We start from the raw sequence: 16569 nt of genomic DNA on the forward strand, positions 1-16569 counted from the left end.
TCCGTGATGGCTGGAGAAAGCGTGGCATGAGCAGAGGCTGGATGTCACCTCTGCCCCAGCAGGTGGACAACAGCAGTAGGAGAGTGAGCTGAACTCTGGCAAAGGGGGAACTGGCTATCACACCCCTAAGCCCACCCCCAACAACACACCTCCTGCAGCAAGCCTTCATCTCCAAAATTGCCACCAGCTGGGGACCAAGTATTCAAAACACATGAGTTTATGGGGAAACATTTGATCCAAACCACCACATGCATGATTTGATTCATTCAATGAATTGCCAATAAAACAGAAAAATCTTCAATCAACTGACACTGACTTTTTTGCCACCATTTTGTCCAACTGCATATTAAATGCTGTTTATTTCATAATTTTCACACTCCAGATATTTTGTAGCAGATCTGACATGACGGTGACACTTAGAAGCAAGACCATGAAGTCCTCGAAATCCAGCTTGTTTTCTGTATGTTCATCAAGGTCAGAAAGGATGTCTTGGTATGTTGCCTTGGTTTCTATTTTCTGTGAGAATAAAGCACAAGGAGGGGTGGGGAGATGGCTGAGGGACTGAAGACGCTTGCTTGCGAAACCTGCAGGTCCAGGTTTGATTCCCCAGGACCCACGTTAGCCAGATGCACAAGGGGGCGCACACATCTGGAGTTTGTATACAGTGGCAACAGGTCTTGGTGTGCTCTCTCTCTCTCTCTCTCTCTCTCTCTCTCTCTCACACACACACACACACGCACAAATAAAAATGTTTAACCATAATGACATGGCCAGGGTTAGTAGTTATGAACCCTGTGAAACCTTTTAACAGGTTGTCTCACGGAATCCTCACAGTGACCTTACCCTGTATGTGGGATTACTATCCCTGTTGTATAGATGCAATAGCCAGCACAAATGGAACTAAATAATTTTCCCCAAGTGAAGCAATTTTTGCTGCAGAACCAAGATCTGTGGCCTTGTTCACTAGATTTCAGAGCCCACACTCTAAGCCATTCTACCTTTCTTTGGATACAGATATTATTTTGGTTTTACATTTTCAAAATATAACCTCTTTGCCATGGCAGGTATATTTTGATGTTCTCCAAACTGTCAATTTATCCAGAAATAGAGAATTAATTATGCTAAAAGAAAGCGCTTTGCTTTGGAACATTGTTCAGCATTTAGCCTGATCATAAATTATACCCAAGCTCAGCGTTACCATAAACAGATTGCAAGAAAACATTTGAATAGCACAAAAATTGAGAGAGGCTCTTTTGGTTTCAAACTACAGCTTGATATCACGACATTAAAAACTGCAAGTTGTCCGATTCTCTGTAATATTGAGCCGGATTTTCATTTAGTTCAACCCCACATGCTAGCCGCAAAGCCCATTACCCAGTGCTGGAGGGGACTTGTGGAAAGATGACACACACGTTCCTTGCACAAACTTAAGACTTGTCCTTGCTTCTCTAGGCTGTCTGGCACCCAGAGACCACCTTACTAGTGAGGGCCAAGGGATCTTTAGATCCTTGCTTTGAGAAAACTCAATGCTACTTGGAAAGAGTCAGCCTCTAAGATAAAGCACTCTGGTCATGAGACAGACCAGCTTGCTAAAAGATGACACCTGTGTGTAAGTTAGTCTGTCTTTTGTCTTTGTTTTGCATTTTGAAAGATTAGGAGCTAACTGAGGTCTAGTCCCTTCTGGGACACAACTAATCATCCTCATTTTGTATCTCCTTAGCAATGCCTTTCAATACAAGTTCTATTATGTAGAGGCGGTATTGTCTGATGGGATAGGTGCTAAGATGCTGGAAGCTGCTCTGCAACGAACTGCCCTCTTGAGTGCCCTGAACTATGACTTGGCTTTCTGGAGCATCTCGTATTGAGCAGAGGCCAGGATTACACTTAAGCCTAGGTGTGTCTTTTGCAGAAGCTGGCTGTCTTTCTTGGGTTTACTGGCACTGAGGGACATGAGGCTGAAGGCACTTTTCTTATAAACGTTTTTAATTTTTTTTTCCTCTGATGTCTCAGAAGGGTGGTAACATTCATCAAGTTGATGTTCCCAAGAAGTCCTCATTTTCATGTGTTAAAAGGCTTCTGAAGATCTTCTGAGCTTATTGCTTTCTCTGGGATGTTCCATTTATTTTGTCAGCAGAGGCAGACAAATATTACAAGACTTATTTGTAACTTCCTGTATTTAAAGACTCTCTCAGCTTCTCTCGTCAGCTTCTACCTAATGTTTCTGCTTACAAGTAGCTTTTCTTTAAAAATATTTGTAATTGAGGAGTTTAATATATGAATATATTGGATATGTGTGTTATAGAATATGTGTGCCATATGATACATGTATTGTGCCATATGATATGTGTGGCATGTGGCATGTATATCATATGATATGGTTGCATATTTGTGAGTGCATACACATATATTTTTTAAATTTGTAAACATTTTTATTGAAAATTTTAATACATAAACATACTGTAATTTGATTGTGTTTCTTTTCTATTTATTACTCTCTTCCGTCCCTTTATCCCAACCTTCATCCACTGAGCCACCTCCTCTTTATAAGTAGTCCTTCTGTTTTTTAAAATTTATTTGAGAGAAAGAGAGAGACAGAGTGAGTGAGTGAGAGAGAGAGAGAGAGAGAGAGAGAGAGAGAGAGGGAGGGAGAAAATGGGCACACCAGGGCCTCCAGCCACTGCAAACGAACTCCAGATGCATGCACCACCTTACCTTGTGCATCGGGCTTACTAGGGTCCTGGGGAATCAAACCTGGGTCCTTAGGCTTCACAGGCAAGTGCCTTAACTGTTAAGCCATGTCTTCAGCCCCCTTCTTTTCTTTTTATAAAATCTCCCTGGACCAGTACTTTGCACAGTATGGCTACACTTATGATAGAATGTGAGGCAGTTTTAGGGAATGTAATAAAAAATGTTAACTAAAACTTAATAGTCATTAATTTTCTTCTATAATCTACTTTTACTCATTGAATTCACATTTAGAATATGATAAGCTATCTTTACATAACAAATTTATTTAGGTAGAGAAAAAAATCTTAAGAGCCAGGTGTGGTGATACACGCCTTAGGCAAGCGTGGTGGCACACGCCTTTAATGCCAGCACTCAGGAGGCAGATGTAGGAGGGTCAGTGCCATGAGTTCCAGACCACCCTGAGACTACATAGGGAATTCCAGCTCAGCCTGGGCTAGAGTGAGACCTTACCTCAAATCTCCCCCCAAAATAAGAAAAATATAAAGGCATAGTTAAAAAGTAAATGATAATACAGGCTCTGTGCAGATGTGGAAGAAATCTTAAGGGTAAATATTCATGTGGTTGAAGTTTCAGGAGTGCATGCTAGACAGTTTAAGTTCATAACAGCTTATATTCTATCAACTCATATTTCTACACTTCAAATGCAGACCTCTTTTCTGACTCCTCAGTTCACATATCCTGCTATTCTCTGAGTTGCCCAGTGGAAACTATCAAAATATCTTTTTTTTTTTGTCATGATATCTTAAAACTGATGAGTCTTAATGGAAGTCATTACTTCCTCAATCCCACCTTATATATGCTTATTCTCCCCCTTTCCTCTCTCTTCCTTCCTTCCTTCCTTTCTTCCTTGTTTTGTTTTTTCGAGGTAGGGTCTCACTGTAGCCCAGGATCACCTGGAATTCACAACATAGTCATAGGGTGGCCTTGAACTCATGGCAATCCTCCTACCTCTACCTCCAGAGGGCTGGGATTAAAGGAGTGTGCCATGATGCCTGACTTTTCTTTGTATTTGTGTGTGTGTGTGTGTGTGATGCATCTCACATTTGCTTATTCTCCATTTTATTTCCTTTTTTTGAATTTTTATTTTATTTATTTATTTGCAAAGAGAGAGAGAGAGAGAGAGAGAGAGAGAGAGAGAGAGAGAGAGCACACAAGAGCGAGCTGGAGAAGAGACAGACAGAGAATGGGTGCTCCAGGGATTCCAGCAATTGCAGACAAACTCCAGATGAATGCGCCACCTTGCGCATCTGGCTATTGTGGTCCTGAGGAATCAAACCTGGGTCCTTTGGCTTCGCAGGCAAGTGCTTAAACTCTAAGCCATCCCTCCAGCTCCACATTGTATTTCCTTTTTAAACATATTTTTGGTTTACTTTATTTATTTATTTATTTGAGAGTGACAGACAGGAGAGAGAGAGAGAGAGAGGGCGGTGGGGGGGGGGTGTGGGATTGGCACGCCAGGGCTTCCAGCCACTGCAAACGAACTCCAGACGCGTGCGCCCCCTTGTGCATCTGGCTAACGTGGGTCCTGGGGAATTGAGCCTTGAACTGGGGTCCTTAGGCTTCACAGGCAAGCACTTAACCGCTAAGCCATCTCTCCAGCCCCCCACATTTTAATTCTTATGTGTGTGTGTGTGTATACACACATATATATGTGTGGATGCAAATGTCCCATGTGTATGTATGCATTGGCTAGAGGAAGGGTTCAGGAGTTCTTCTCTATTTATCTTCTGCTTAGTTTTCTTGGTACAAGGTTTCTCACGGAACCAGGGCTTACATTTTGTCAGTCAGACTGGCTGACTAGTCAGCCCCAGCAACTGTCCCACCTACCTCTTCTCAGCACTGGGGTTACAGGCATCCATGGCCATGCCCAGGTTTGAGCTGGGGTGCTGGGGCTCAAGCTCACGTTCTAATGCTCATGCAGAAAGTGCTGTCATTCATTGAGCCATCTTTCCCTCCCCAGGTCCCTACTTTCTTCTTGTCTCTTCCCTGGGAGTGGACTGCCGACCGTTTCTTCCTCAAAGGAAAACCTGCCGTGCCTGGGTTTGCTTTCCCCATCCTTGGTGCACACAGTCAATCAGTTTTCAGACCTCGTTCATTCTCTTTTCCCATCTCTATTTCAAGCTTGACTCCATCTCTCTGTCCTCATCCCCGAGGTCCAGACCTTTCCAATCTTCCGCTCAGACTGCTTCTCCATGGTTCCCTCTTCCTTTTCTGTCCCACCCTTACCTGCACCCCAGTCTGTTCCCAGTCCCACGTGTGGTATGACTTCTTAGAATTGAACTTGGACACCACTTCTGCCTCCTCCCTCCTCTGAGGCTGTGCCTCTGCAATGTTTCACCTTCTCCGGACTTGGAGGTCCGCATCTCCTGCCACTTCTCTCTCTCCTTCTCCTCCTATTACACGCTTACTCACTTTCCATGTCACTGACCTGCTTCTGGGCCTTTACACATATGCCACTCCCTCGGCTTGGAATGCCATTATTCTTGGGCTTCCTTGCCCAGCTACTTCCTGGTTACCTATCAGATCTTAGCCATCCTTCAATTTTCAAAGTTTCTTTGAGCTCTCACCCCAACAAAGGTCCTCTGCCTTAGGACTGCAATGTGTGCTCTACTCATTTATGTCTTCTGTATACTGCTGATAACTTTTAAGTATATTTCTTTTCATTTTCTGTCTTTCCCCTGTTTCCTTCTCTCTCTCTTTTCTTTTGTGGAGGCAGCATCTCACTCTGTATCCCAGGCTGGCTGGAACTCACTATGGAGTCCAGATTGGATTGGGAATGGTGACAATCCTCCTTCCTCTGCTGGAATTATAAATGTGAGCCACCACGGCCAGTAGCATATTTACTTAATGGGTTTTTTGCTTGTTTAGGCACAGTATCCAGCTCACTTCTTGGCTTACAGCAGGTGCTTAGTAAACATTTGTTGATGAAATGGGAGCTCGAGTGGTTTGCTGTATGGCTTGGTCCCTGTTTATTCATGCAAGTTAATTCTCTTACCTCTGTGAAATGTTTAAACTGGGTTTGCAGCAGAGTTTTGGCAGCGTCTTTGCCAAGTTTGCCATCAGGGCCAGAAGAGCTTATGAAAATGAGAGCCGCAGTGGCGATAGCTTTCTCAAGCTCCGAGCCATTCTTCAAATCTATGAGAGAAGAAATGTGAAGTGACTTTATATCCCAGAACAGAACAGAAAAGACTCTGTCTAGACATGGAATTGCCTCTTGTAAGGAACTTGGAATAGGTCCAGAAGGTGTACATCAATGTGACCCAGTGCTTGGGCCCTTTGTCCCCTTCTTGTGACTCAGATGTGGGGATATTATGGTGTGAATTGATCATCAACTCGACAAGACCTGGAATCATCTGTGAGAGACTGTCTGGGTTAGGTCAGCCTCTGGAAGTGCCTGTGACAATTCGATTAGTAGAGGTGGGAAGACCCTCCTTAACTCTGGGTGTGTCCTGGAAAAAATATATATATATATATATATATATTGTCTCATTTTATACATACATCCATGAACTGCTGAACACCAGCACTTTCCACTCTCTGCTTCCTCACTGTGGATTGGATGTGACCAGCTGTCTCAAGCCCTTGCCACTGTGCCTTCCCTCATGTGACAGACAGTAACCTGAAACTGCACGCAGAAGGAAACCTTCTGTCCTTAACTGATTTTTGTAAGGTGTTTTTTTTTTTTAAATCTCATGTGCATTCCTTACCACTATGAACTGTAATCTGGAATTATAAAACGAATAATCCATATTCCTTCCTTCAGTTGATTTCTGTCAAGTATTTTGTCTCAGCATCAAGAAGGTGATTGATCCAGAAACTGGGTACTAAGCAGTGGGGCGAGCGCTGCCATAACCTGACTATGTGGTTCCTACGCTTCTGGACGTGCTTTGCAGGGCTATGACGAGCATGGAACTTTCGAGCGGAGAAGCCTCATAATGCGGTATGCAGTGCTCAGAGGCCATCCAGGTGGGAATTTGGAAGAGGAGAGAAGGCTCAGCTCGTGATAAAGTCTCAGGGTGGGGGGGGGGAACTCTACTGGGAGCTGGGCCAGAGGCAGTCCTGATAATATTCTGGCAAAGAACCTGACTGCATTCTGCTCATGTCCTGAGAACTGGAGCCAAGGTGATGGTTTTGGTGGAGAAAATATCAAGTGCATCTGTGGTGTGGATTCTCTTAGTTTCTATTCTCAGATGTACCGCTCAAGAGAGATTGAGGGGTGGGGGAGAGGGAGAGCCCAAAATGCAGAGGAGAAGGATATAAAAATGTTGAAGTTTGGCACAAAAAGAAATGTCAGCAAGTTTAAAATCCCAAGCACAGAAACTGCAGCCCCATCAGGTGTATTTGTTAAAACCTGTGACCATGGGGCGACTCAAAACTCACCATAGTGCTGAGAAGTGGCAGTGGCGTGCTCAGTACTAAGTGAGATGTTTCTGTCATATCCTCCAAGGCACAGGGACCACTGCTGAAGGGGTGGCAGAAGGAACGTAAGGGCTAAAGGATGGGGAGGAGCGCTTACAATGACACAAAGTGACCTTGATGCTCATGACCTCACAGTGGCTGACACTATGTACCTAAGACCTGCATAATAGGAGGTAAAAAAACAATACGTCAAAATAGAAGAGAGACTAATTTGAAAGAAGGATGGAGTCAGTGGAGGGGGCGTGGGAGGTGGGGAAGGAGGTGGTGGGAGAGGATGATGATTATGGTAAATTGTTTGTATTTATGAAAATGTCAATAAAAAGTGAAAAAAATTTAAGCTGGGCATGATGATGCTCGCCTTTAATCCCAGCACTGGGGAGGTAGAGGGAGGAGGATCTCTGTGAGTTCGAGGCCACCCTGAGACCTCAGAGTGAATTCCAGGTCAGCCTGAGCTAGTGAGATCCTACCTTAAAAAGTCAAAAATTAAAAAAAAAAGTTAAAAAAGTTAAATTGGATACTTGTTTACAATAAATAAATAAATAAACCAATTGGTCTTCCCTGGGACAATGGAAAGATGCCCTGAGTGTAAGGCCCAATTGATTGAAGGCTCAAGATGGCAAGGATGCAAACTGTTTAGCAAAGAAAAGGCCTGAAAGAAGAAGGATGCAGGAAGTCTCTGTTTTTCAAGGTCAGTATACAGAGGCTGCTATCTATAGCTGGGTTCAAATGGTTCCAGACTTCAAATCAGTCTGACAGCAGAACTTAGCATTGCCCCTATGGATACTGGTTTTCAGAAGAATAAAAGGTCCAAGATGTCGGGGTCATGTAGTCTTGTTCCAGGGAGCTGCTGAGGCTGAAAAAAAACATGAGGCAGGGTGAGAGTCTCTGTGTGGAGACCATGAGATGCCACTGTGCGAAGCTGTGTGCATGAGCCCTGAGTTACACTGGAGACCCCAAGTTGTTGGAGATGCCAAGAGCAAGGGCTCAGGGCCACACCTTCCTTTCAATCTCCATATCCCAGTGACCAACACTGATGACTGCTACCTAGCAGGTGTGAATCAATACTGTTGAATGAATGAATAAGAGGAAAATAGATACAGCAGCTAACTGCTTTCAGCTAAGACATTGTGCAGAAATCATGAAATCAATGAATGATGCTCAATTAGATTAAAGTGACTTTTCTATCAGGCACTTCCTGTGTGCTTGGCATTTCCTTAGGACTGGAAAACAAAGGTGACAAATATATATATATGTATATATTTGATAATGCATGAATAATTCATCTTTCCCCCTAACTTTTCCAATGTTTGATATTGTCACCATTTTTTTTTTGAAGCAGAATTTCATTCCAGCCCAGGTTTTCCTGAAACTTACTCTAGCTTAGCCTGGCCTCTAACTCATGGTAATCCTCCTACCTCAGACTTTCTAGCACTGGAATTACAGGCCTGAGACACCACACTGTTATTTATTATACGGTCACTATTATTTATCTTAGCCATTTTTGACCTCAATGTACCTCAGCGTAGCTTTATTCTGTCTTCCTAATGGCTACTGATAATAAAGTCTTTTCATGTGATGAATTTGTCATCTGGATATATTCCTTGGTAAAATATCTACTGAGGTCTCTATTGGTAGATTTTTGCCCATTTACAAATTGAAGGTTTAAACCTTTAAAATTTTGAGAATTCTGTATCTACTTAAGATACAAGTCTTTTATTGGATATGATATATAAAAATAGTTTTCCTAGTCTGAACATTATATATTAACATTCTTAATGGAGTCTTTGTAAGAAAAAAGTTTCTTTTATTTTGAAGTCTAATTTTTAAATTTTTTTCTTTTGAAAGCTTTAGTTCTATTTTTTCCTAATAATTTTTTTTTCTTTTTCAGCTTTATGTTCTACATTTAAGTTAAAAGCCTATTATAAATTAATTTTTAAAATTTATTTATTTGCAAGCACACATACACACAAACAGAGGGAGGAGGGACAAAGGGAGAATGAGCACACCAGGGCCTCTAGCTACCACAGACTCTAGATGAATGCGCCACTTTGTGCATCTAGCTTAATATGGGCACTGGGGAATTTTCCCTTAGTCATTAGGCTTTGTAGACAAGTGCCTTAACCAGTGAGTCATCTCTCCAACATGTAAGTTAATTTCTGAATAAGGTTTGATAAGACTTAGGTTGATTTTTTTTTTTAAATCTGGGTGTGACATATTATTCTGCCCAATAGTTGAAAACACAATTCTTTCTTCATTGAACTGTTTTTCTACTTTTGTAGAAAATATGCTTGGTGTGTGTGTGTGTGTGTGTGTGTGTGTGTGTGTGTGTGTGTATGTGTGTATTTGAAGTGATGGAGTAACTTGTCTCAATCTGTTTCATTGTAATGGTGGTAGTCTTGAATCTAAGGAGCTGAAGAATAAAGTCTATTTTGAAGAAGCAAATAGGTTGCAGAAAACATGTGGATTCCTTAGGAAGTAATAAATGCTTCTCATGTAATTTGAACCAGTTGATTTACTCATTAATAATCAAGTGGTAGGGTTTTAGGATGACCTGCTTTTCTAGGTTGGAGACTTATTTATTATTTATTTTTCTGGAGGCACTGATTTTCTGTTGGGTATGCATGCCTGGTGAGAATCGAATGGAATTTCAAGCTCTGAGTGAGTTTGCAAATGATGATGGATGCCTTCCTTTGTTACTATGCATGTGTCTAGTCTCTTTCAAGAATAATCTTATTTACTGCTTCATGAAATACATTGAGGTGAGCCCTCTTGGGGTCTCAGTTTTACATATTAGAAACCTACACATGGAGAGCTTAAGAATCCTCACATTGCTAAGAAGTCAGAAATGAAAGGCTTAAAGGTGTGTCTGATTGCACAGTTTACAGAAAGATGAGCAACTCTGGAAGATATTTTATGAGGTCATCCCTGCGTTAGTTGTGGAATCCAGGTATTTTGCAGCCCGATGAAGTTCATGTCGAACTATACTGTGAATTGAGACTATGTCTGCGCATCAAACTTCTCATTTGTCTCTTAAAAATACAGTTTGCATTTTTTCCCGATGATAAAATAGCATATGGTGATGGTAAAACAGAACAAGGAACTATTTGAGGGCTGGAGAGATGACTTAGCTGTTGAGGCACTTGCCTGTAAAGCCTAAGTGACCAGGTTTGACTACCCCCAGAACCCATGTAAGTCAGATACACAAGGTACAGCATGGGTCTGGAGTTCGTGTGCAATACCTAGAGGCCCTGGTACCCCCATTCTCTCTCTCTCAATCTCTCTCTCTCATAAATAAATAAATAAAAATCAAATATTAAAAAAGAAATAAAATATTTAAAATAAGAGATAAAGCGTACTGCTAGTACTACCACCACTGATAATATTTTCCTTGGACTTTTTTGGTTTGCAGTTTTAACAGTTTGATTCTTCCCTTAATGAACCCAGCAGGCTGCTGCCTAACTTCCCACTAGGATGTGAAGGTATATTGTAGAGGATTAAGTAAGATTACAAGAGGGAGAGATTGCTGCGTCTCTTCGGACGTTTGTGTTGGCTTCTTGATTTAGGGTGGAGGTGGTGGGGTGGCTGCTCTCCTGGGTTACTTCATGCTGTCTGCTTTTACTGTTTGCCAGACCTCTGAACTGGGGATTACACTACAGTTCCGTGCACACTCTGTGTCCCTAACAAGTATTTATCATCGACATTTATTGCCAGCCATGAGATGTTCTGGGCATAAAATATGAATGGTATTGGAAGAACAATCCACAAATAGGGATGAGAAGTTTTAGGGTTCCATGACCTCACCGTGCCTAGCAATACCTTCACAAGACCCTCATAATAGGAGAAAAAGATGATGACATCAAAATGAAAGCGAGACTAACAGAGAGAGGGAGGGGGTATGACAGAGAGTGGGGTTGTGAAGGGGAAAGTGGGGAGGGAAGGAAATAGCATGGTTCATTGTCTGTAAGTATAGGAGTTGTCAATAAAATATTTTTTAAAAAGTTTTAGAGCTCATTCTTTAGGGGCTAGCAATCTTCTCTGAATGGAACCATGTGATTTAACTCATTTAGTCCATTGAGTAGGTCAGGTTAGAGGAGGAGATGGAGACATGGAGAGATTAAGTAGCACACAAGCAAACTGGTTCCTCACTCCAATGCACAACACCTCTCAGTGCTTTGTTTTGTTTGGTTTTCAGGCCATATATTATTACACAGAGCTCTTTCCTAAACTCCCCCAAAATGTGAAAATGTGACAGTTCCCTCTTTTGATCCCTCATCATTCCTAAAACATAAAATGTCAATAACTCTTACAATAAATATTCTATTTATATTTTAGTTATCTTCTAGTTCAATGTTGCCCAAAAGACTTATAATGCAAGCCACAATCATAATTTAAAGCCTTGTGATAGACACATTAAAAAGACTAACACGAAACAGGTAAAATTGATATTGGTGCTATGCTACTTAATATTAAACTATTATTTAGGGGCTGAAGAGATAGGTTAGCAGTTAAGGTACTTGCCTTGGAAGCCAAAGGACCAAGTTTTGATTCCCCAGTATCCATGTAAGGCAGATGCACAGGGTGGCACATACATTTGGAGTTCGGTTGCAGTGGCTGGAGGCCCTGGTGCACCCATTTTCTCTCTCTCTCTATTTGCCTTTTTCTCTCTCTTTCTCACTCATTCAATAAATAAAATATAAACATAAATATTATTTAATAGGTAATCAACATAAGTTACTGAGAGATTATAAACCCTTTTTCCTACTTTCCCTTTTTTTAAAAAATTTTTATTAACATTTTCCATGATTATAAAATATATCCCATGGTAATTCCCTCCCTCCCCTACTTTCCCTTTTCAAAAAAATTTTTTTTTCACAAGTGAACTTTAGTTATTTATTTACTTATTTGCAAGGAGAGCGAGAGAGAATGAGAGCAAGGGATTGGATACACCAAGGCCTCTAGCCCCTGCAAATGAGCTCCAGATGCATGCACCACCTTGTGCATCTGGCTTTATGTGGGTGTTAGGGAATCAAAGCTGGGCCCTCAGGCTTTGCTAGCAAGCAAGCCTTTAACTGTTGAGCCATTTCTCCAGCCCCTAAAAATATTTTACTTATTAGTAAGCAGAGAGAGATAGAGAGAAGAGAGACAGAGAGACAAAATCGGTGCACCAGGGCCTCCAGCTGCTGCAAATGAACTACAGATGTAAGCACCACTGTGCATCTGACTTTCCATGGGCACTGGGGGACCAAACTCTGGATGTTAGGCTTTGCAGGCAAATGCCTTCACCACTGAGCCATCTTTCCAGACTCCCCTTGTGTTTTTCTTTCTTTCTTTCTGTTTTTTTTTTCTTTTGTTTGTTTGAGGTAGGGTCTCACTCTAGCTCAGGCTAACCTGGAATTCACTATGTAGTTTCAGGTTGGCCTTGAACTCACACTGATACTCCTACCTCTGCCTCCTGAGTGTTGGGATTAAAGGTGTGTGCCACCACGCCCAGCTACTTTTCCTTTTTCTTACCCTATAACTATTACAGATCTTTATTCAGACTATTGACCTTTCTTTAACTTGGTAGCTCCATGTGGCTAATGGCAGCCACAGTATGGTACCAGGCTATGTGCTGTCTGAGGAAAATTACCACATTTTACTTACCTTGACATTTGTTTTTGGACATGTGGTATAGGCCTTCATATCTATGTGTTAAACTGAGCTGACTTGAACCTCATAGCAATATTTTACCTCTTTTTCCCAACCCCCCCATGTCTTAAAACAAAGAGCACTAAACATTAATCACCCAAGTCCCTGATATGTTAGCATCACTAAAATACCACACTTAGTTCTGTGAGGTGCCACCATTACCTCAGTTTAGAGTATTCCATAATATTGGTTATTTTCGCACATGAAAAAGCGAAGACCTGTAGAACAGAAGTCATTTTCCCAAGCTCATCCAGTTAGTATACACTGTAACGAAAAGCATAGTTTTCCTAGAAACTATTACTTCTTACTGAAAATAAAACTAGGTGTTAGAGGCATGCGTGTATCTATATACTCACCCTTCATCCCTACACCCCAATCACTCAACGGCATGAGCTCAAATATCTTGCTGAGAGAATGTGTTTCCAATTCCATGATCGATCTGTTTGATTTCAGTAACACTTGGGAGTACTTACCATTAAGTGAAACGTATCCTAAGAAGATAAACCACGTTTCTCCTGTGGTTTTCTAGGCATGGGAATAAGTGTCCACTTTAAAGAGTCCAGTGCTAGGAATGGCGTGGGGACAGTGAGGGTGACATCACTACAAGTCTCTCCTGGCCTCTCAGGGGAAGAAATCACCTTAGTGATATGATTGAAATTTCAAAAGTATCTGAAAGTATGTATACTTTTGAAACAGAAATGGCAGACCTGTTGTGTTTTAAACATGAAAAAACATTTTATCAGGATAGAAATTAATTGAAATAAAATTACCAAGAGTCCCTGCTATTAAGATTGGACATACAGGGCTGGAGAGATGGCTTAGGGTTAACGTGCACGCCTGCAAATACTAAGGACCCAGGTTTGATTCTCTAGGTGCCACGTAAGCCTGATGCCCAATGGGGCACACGCGTCTGGTGTTTGTTTGCAGTGGCTAGAGGCCCTGGCGCATCCATTCTCCCTCTCTCTCCCTCTCCATCTTAAATAAATAAATAAAAATAAATCTTAGAAAAAAAGACTGGACATCCATCTAGAAGGAAAACCATGGCAATGCGGTAATGGCTGGGGACAGATGTTAAGCCATACATTTCAGAATTAAGAATAGCTAAGTATACGAGTGTTCATCCCCCTCACTTTCATTTCCATGGCAATGTTACTTCTAAAGATACTTTATCCAAAGGCAAGTAGGTGTACTTGGGGAGCTGGCCATGCTATGTTTCTACTAAACCAACAAGAGCAACTGGAGGCTGAGTGCATCCTGTGGTCCACTGACCATTTGTGAGTCAGAGCAGTTCTGCTCCTGTTATCCTGAGGATGCTTCCAATAGAGAAGCAACTGGAGCCATGGAGAAGAACATTGAGTCAGGAGTCAGGGGATGCTTTACCTTTAGCAGGAAGCCGAAATTTGAGCAAGCTAATTCCCATCACTAAACCTCCGTTCTAGCTTCAAAAATTGCTTCATGAATGCCTGATGTTTACCCATAAGTTCCTCACATCTCTGGAATTTGTTGATGTCCTGTTATTTTTAACTTCAGGCATATTGTCACAGAGGAAAGATACACACAACACAGTAGTTCATGCCTTACCTTTTTTTTTTTTTTGTAGTTTAGGAAGATTTTTACAATATTTACAGAGCTTACAAGAAGGAAAGAAGACAAAACTCCTATAAAACAGGAAGGATCCTGAGCAGGAAGTGTCTGCCTTACCTTTTATTGAAGCCAGTTGTTTGGATATTGAAACACTGTCAACAAATTAGAGGAAACACCGTCACTCTGGGAGTTGGACAATGAGATCAGCATGTAAGTAAAGTAATGTGATAATTTCAAAATTGTTTTTCAATAGATACTCATTGATCATTCTAGTGAGACATATGTCTACCCAAATACTTTCTTTTTATTGCCACATAGTGACCAGCCATCACTACCTCTAGCCCACACATCCTTGTCTTATTATGACCTTGTGACTTAAGTTCCTTCAACTGGAAAAGGAGCACAGGAGACCACTTTCCCTGTGAACTTCTCATGCTGGAAAGATAGCAGTTATCAGGAAGTCATCTTTGGAAGCCACGTGTTGAAGATAGCAAGGTTTCCATCTTCATCGTGTGTCCCTCCATAGCTGCATGGAGTACAGCTCCCACAGACTTGGAGAGCTCCCTCTGAACTATAGTGTCTTCATGAGTTTGAAGGTCATTTGCTCCAGCTGGCTAGACGACCTAACTGAGCATCTGAATACTCTCCTGCAGAGTGGCATGTGTCTATGGACAATTGAGACACGCTCCCTTGTGGCTTAAAATCTAGTGCAGAAGAGGAATAGTCAATAGGCAATACAGTGCAGAATATTGCAAACGCAGATACAGAGAGGAGACATGCTAACTTGAGCGTAGTCAGAATAATGAACTAAGGCCACTGCATCAGTAAAGAAGGAGGAAGAGTGTTTCAGACAGAGGAAGAGAATGGAGTGAGAACAGGCATAGTCTGACAGAGGAGTCCAAGGAAACTGGAAAGCAGAGAAAGAAGGAGACAGTGAGGAGGAGCACTGAGGACCAGGGCCAGGGCTAAAGCATGCTGATCCCTATGAAGAATCTCAAAGGATCTCGGCTGTTACCTAAGGAGAGTGGGAATTACAGGAAAGATCATGCCAGTTTTGGTGGGAGCCATGGTTTAGAAAGGCGATCAGGAGAGACTATTCTACGTCCTTCATAGGACGTGCCATCTTTTCACTTCTCGCAATGTGCGCTTGCCACACGGTATGTTATTTTCTATTGACCTGAATGACTTTCCATCTCCTCCATGAGCATGTGAGGCCCTCGACAAGCCAGCTAAGGATTTTAGCCCAGCATTTCCCACCTCTTGCCTAGCAGAGCACCTCACACTTGTTAGGTCTATGCAAAACTTTGGAACTAAAGTCTGTCTTCTAAATGAGATTCCATGATAAAGAACATTGTTTTCATTTGTTCAACCTATTAATATATATTTGAATAATATAAAATGCTTTCCCTCTGTCTTGAGTAATTTGGGAGACTGCTGAACAGTGAAAATCAATACACAGTTTGATTTCCACAAGGTTCCTGGGAAGCGATCAAAGATATGTGTAATTACATTATCTTTTCAGTTGGTAGTCAAAGCTGCAGGTTTATTCTCTTTGTTTCTCCAATGTGATTTAGAGCAGGATTTGGGTCATTAGTAGGCAGCAGACTTTCAGTATCTTGGCCACCAAGCTGTCAACATAAACTGCTTAGAAACACACCAGCAGATTAAATGGAAATTCAGGAAAAGAGACCCAAGTGCCACCTACCTTTTGGGCATTTTTCTAGCCCTGAAAGTGGATGTTGGGGCTGCCGAAGGCCTGGGCTCCCCTTCTGAGTGGCCTGCGTGGTTCTGGGTGTTGTGCATACAGCCGCCCATACTCGGCTGTCCTGTTCTTCCTCGGCAGCAGTCACTTGCTCACTGTTACTGTTGGTGTTCACTCCATGGCGACCACACAATGCCTCCTTTAGAAGAACTTTCCCCACTGTTCCTGCATGTGAACATTAAACCATTCGTGTGTTTAATCAATATTTGCATATCTCCTAGGGTCAGAGTGTTGAGGGGGGACAGAACAGTGATGCAGATTAGACTCAGACCCCAATATCAGAGTTTATTACAATGACCAATATCAGTCAACTAGCTGCTTAAGATGTCCCATCTGTGAGGAAGAGTGCTAAGCAAGGCACATGGCAG

At 41.9% G+C, this 16569-nt stretch overlaps 1 protein-coding gene across 1 annotated transcript; it reads right to left on the reverse strand.

The window, feature by feature from the left end:
* Window positions 1-357: 357 nt before the first annotated feature.
* Window positions 358-16269, reverse strand: Sntn (sentan, cilia apical structure protein). The gene is made up of 4 exons (XM_004661271.2): window positions 16145-16269; window positions 14557-14591; window positions 5744-5883; window positions 358-516 (listed from the first exon to the last, which is right to left on the reverse strand). Exons 1-4 carry the CDS (start codon window positions 16252-16254, stop codon window positions 358-360), a joined length of 444 nt encoding a protein of 147 aa, XP_004661328.1. The 5' UTR covers window positions 16255-16269.
* Between the last annotated feature and the right edge of the window lie 300 nt (window positions 16270-16569).

Source organism: Jaculus jaculus, chromosome 16 (genome assembly GCF_020740685.1).
Source record: "Jaculus jaculus isolate mJacJac1 chromosome 16, mJacJac1.mat.Y.cur, whole genome shotgun sequence".
In the NCBI taxonomy this organism is placed as follows: domain Eukaryota; kingdom Metazoa; phylum Chordata; class Mammalia; order Rodentia; family Dipodidae; genus Jaculus; species Jaculus jaculus.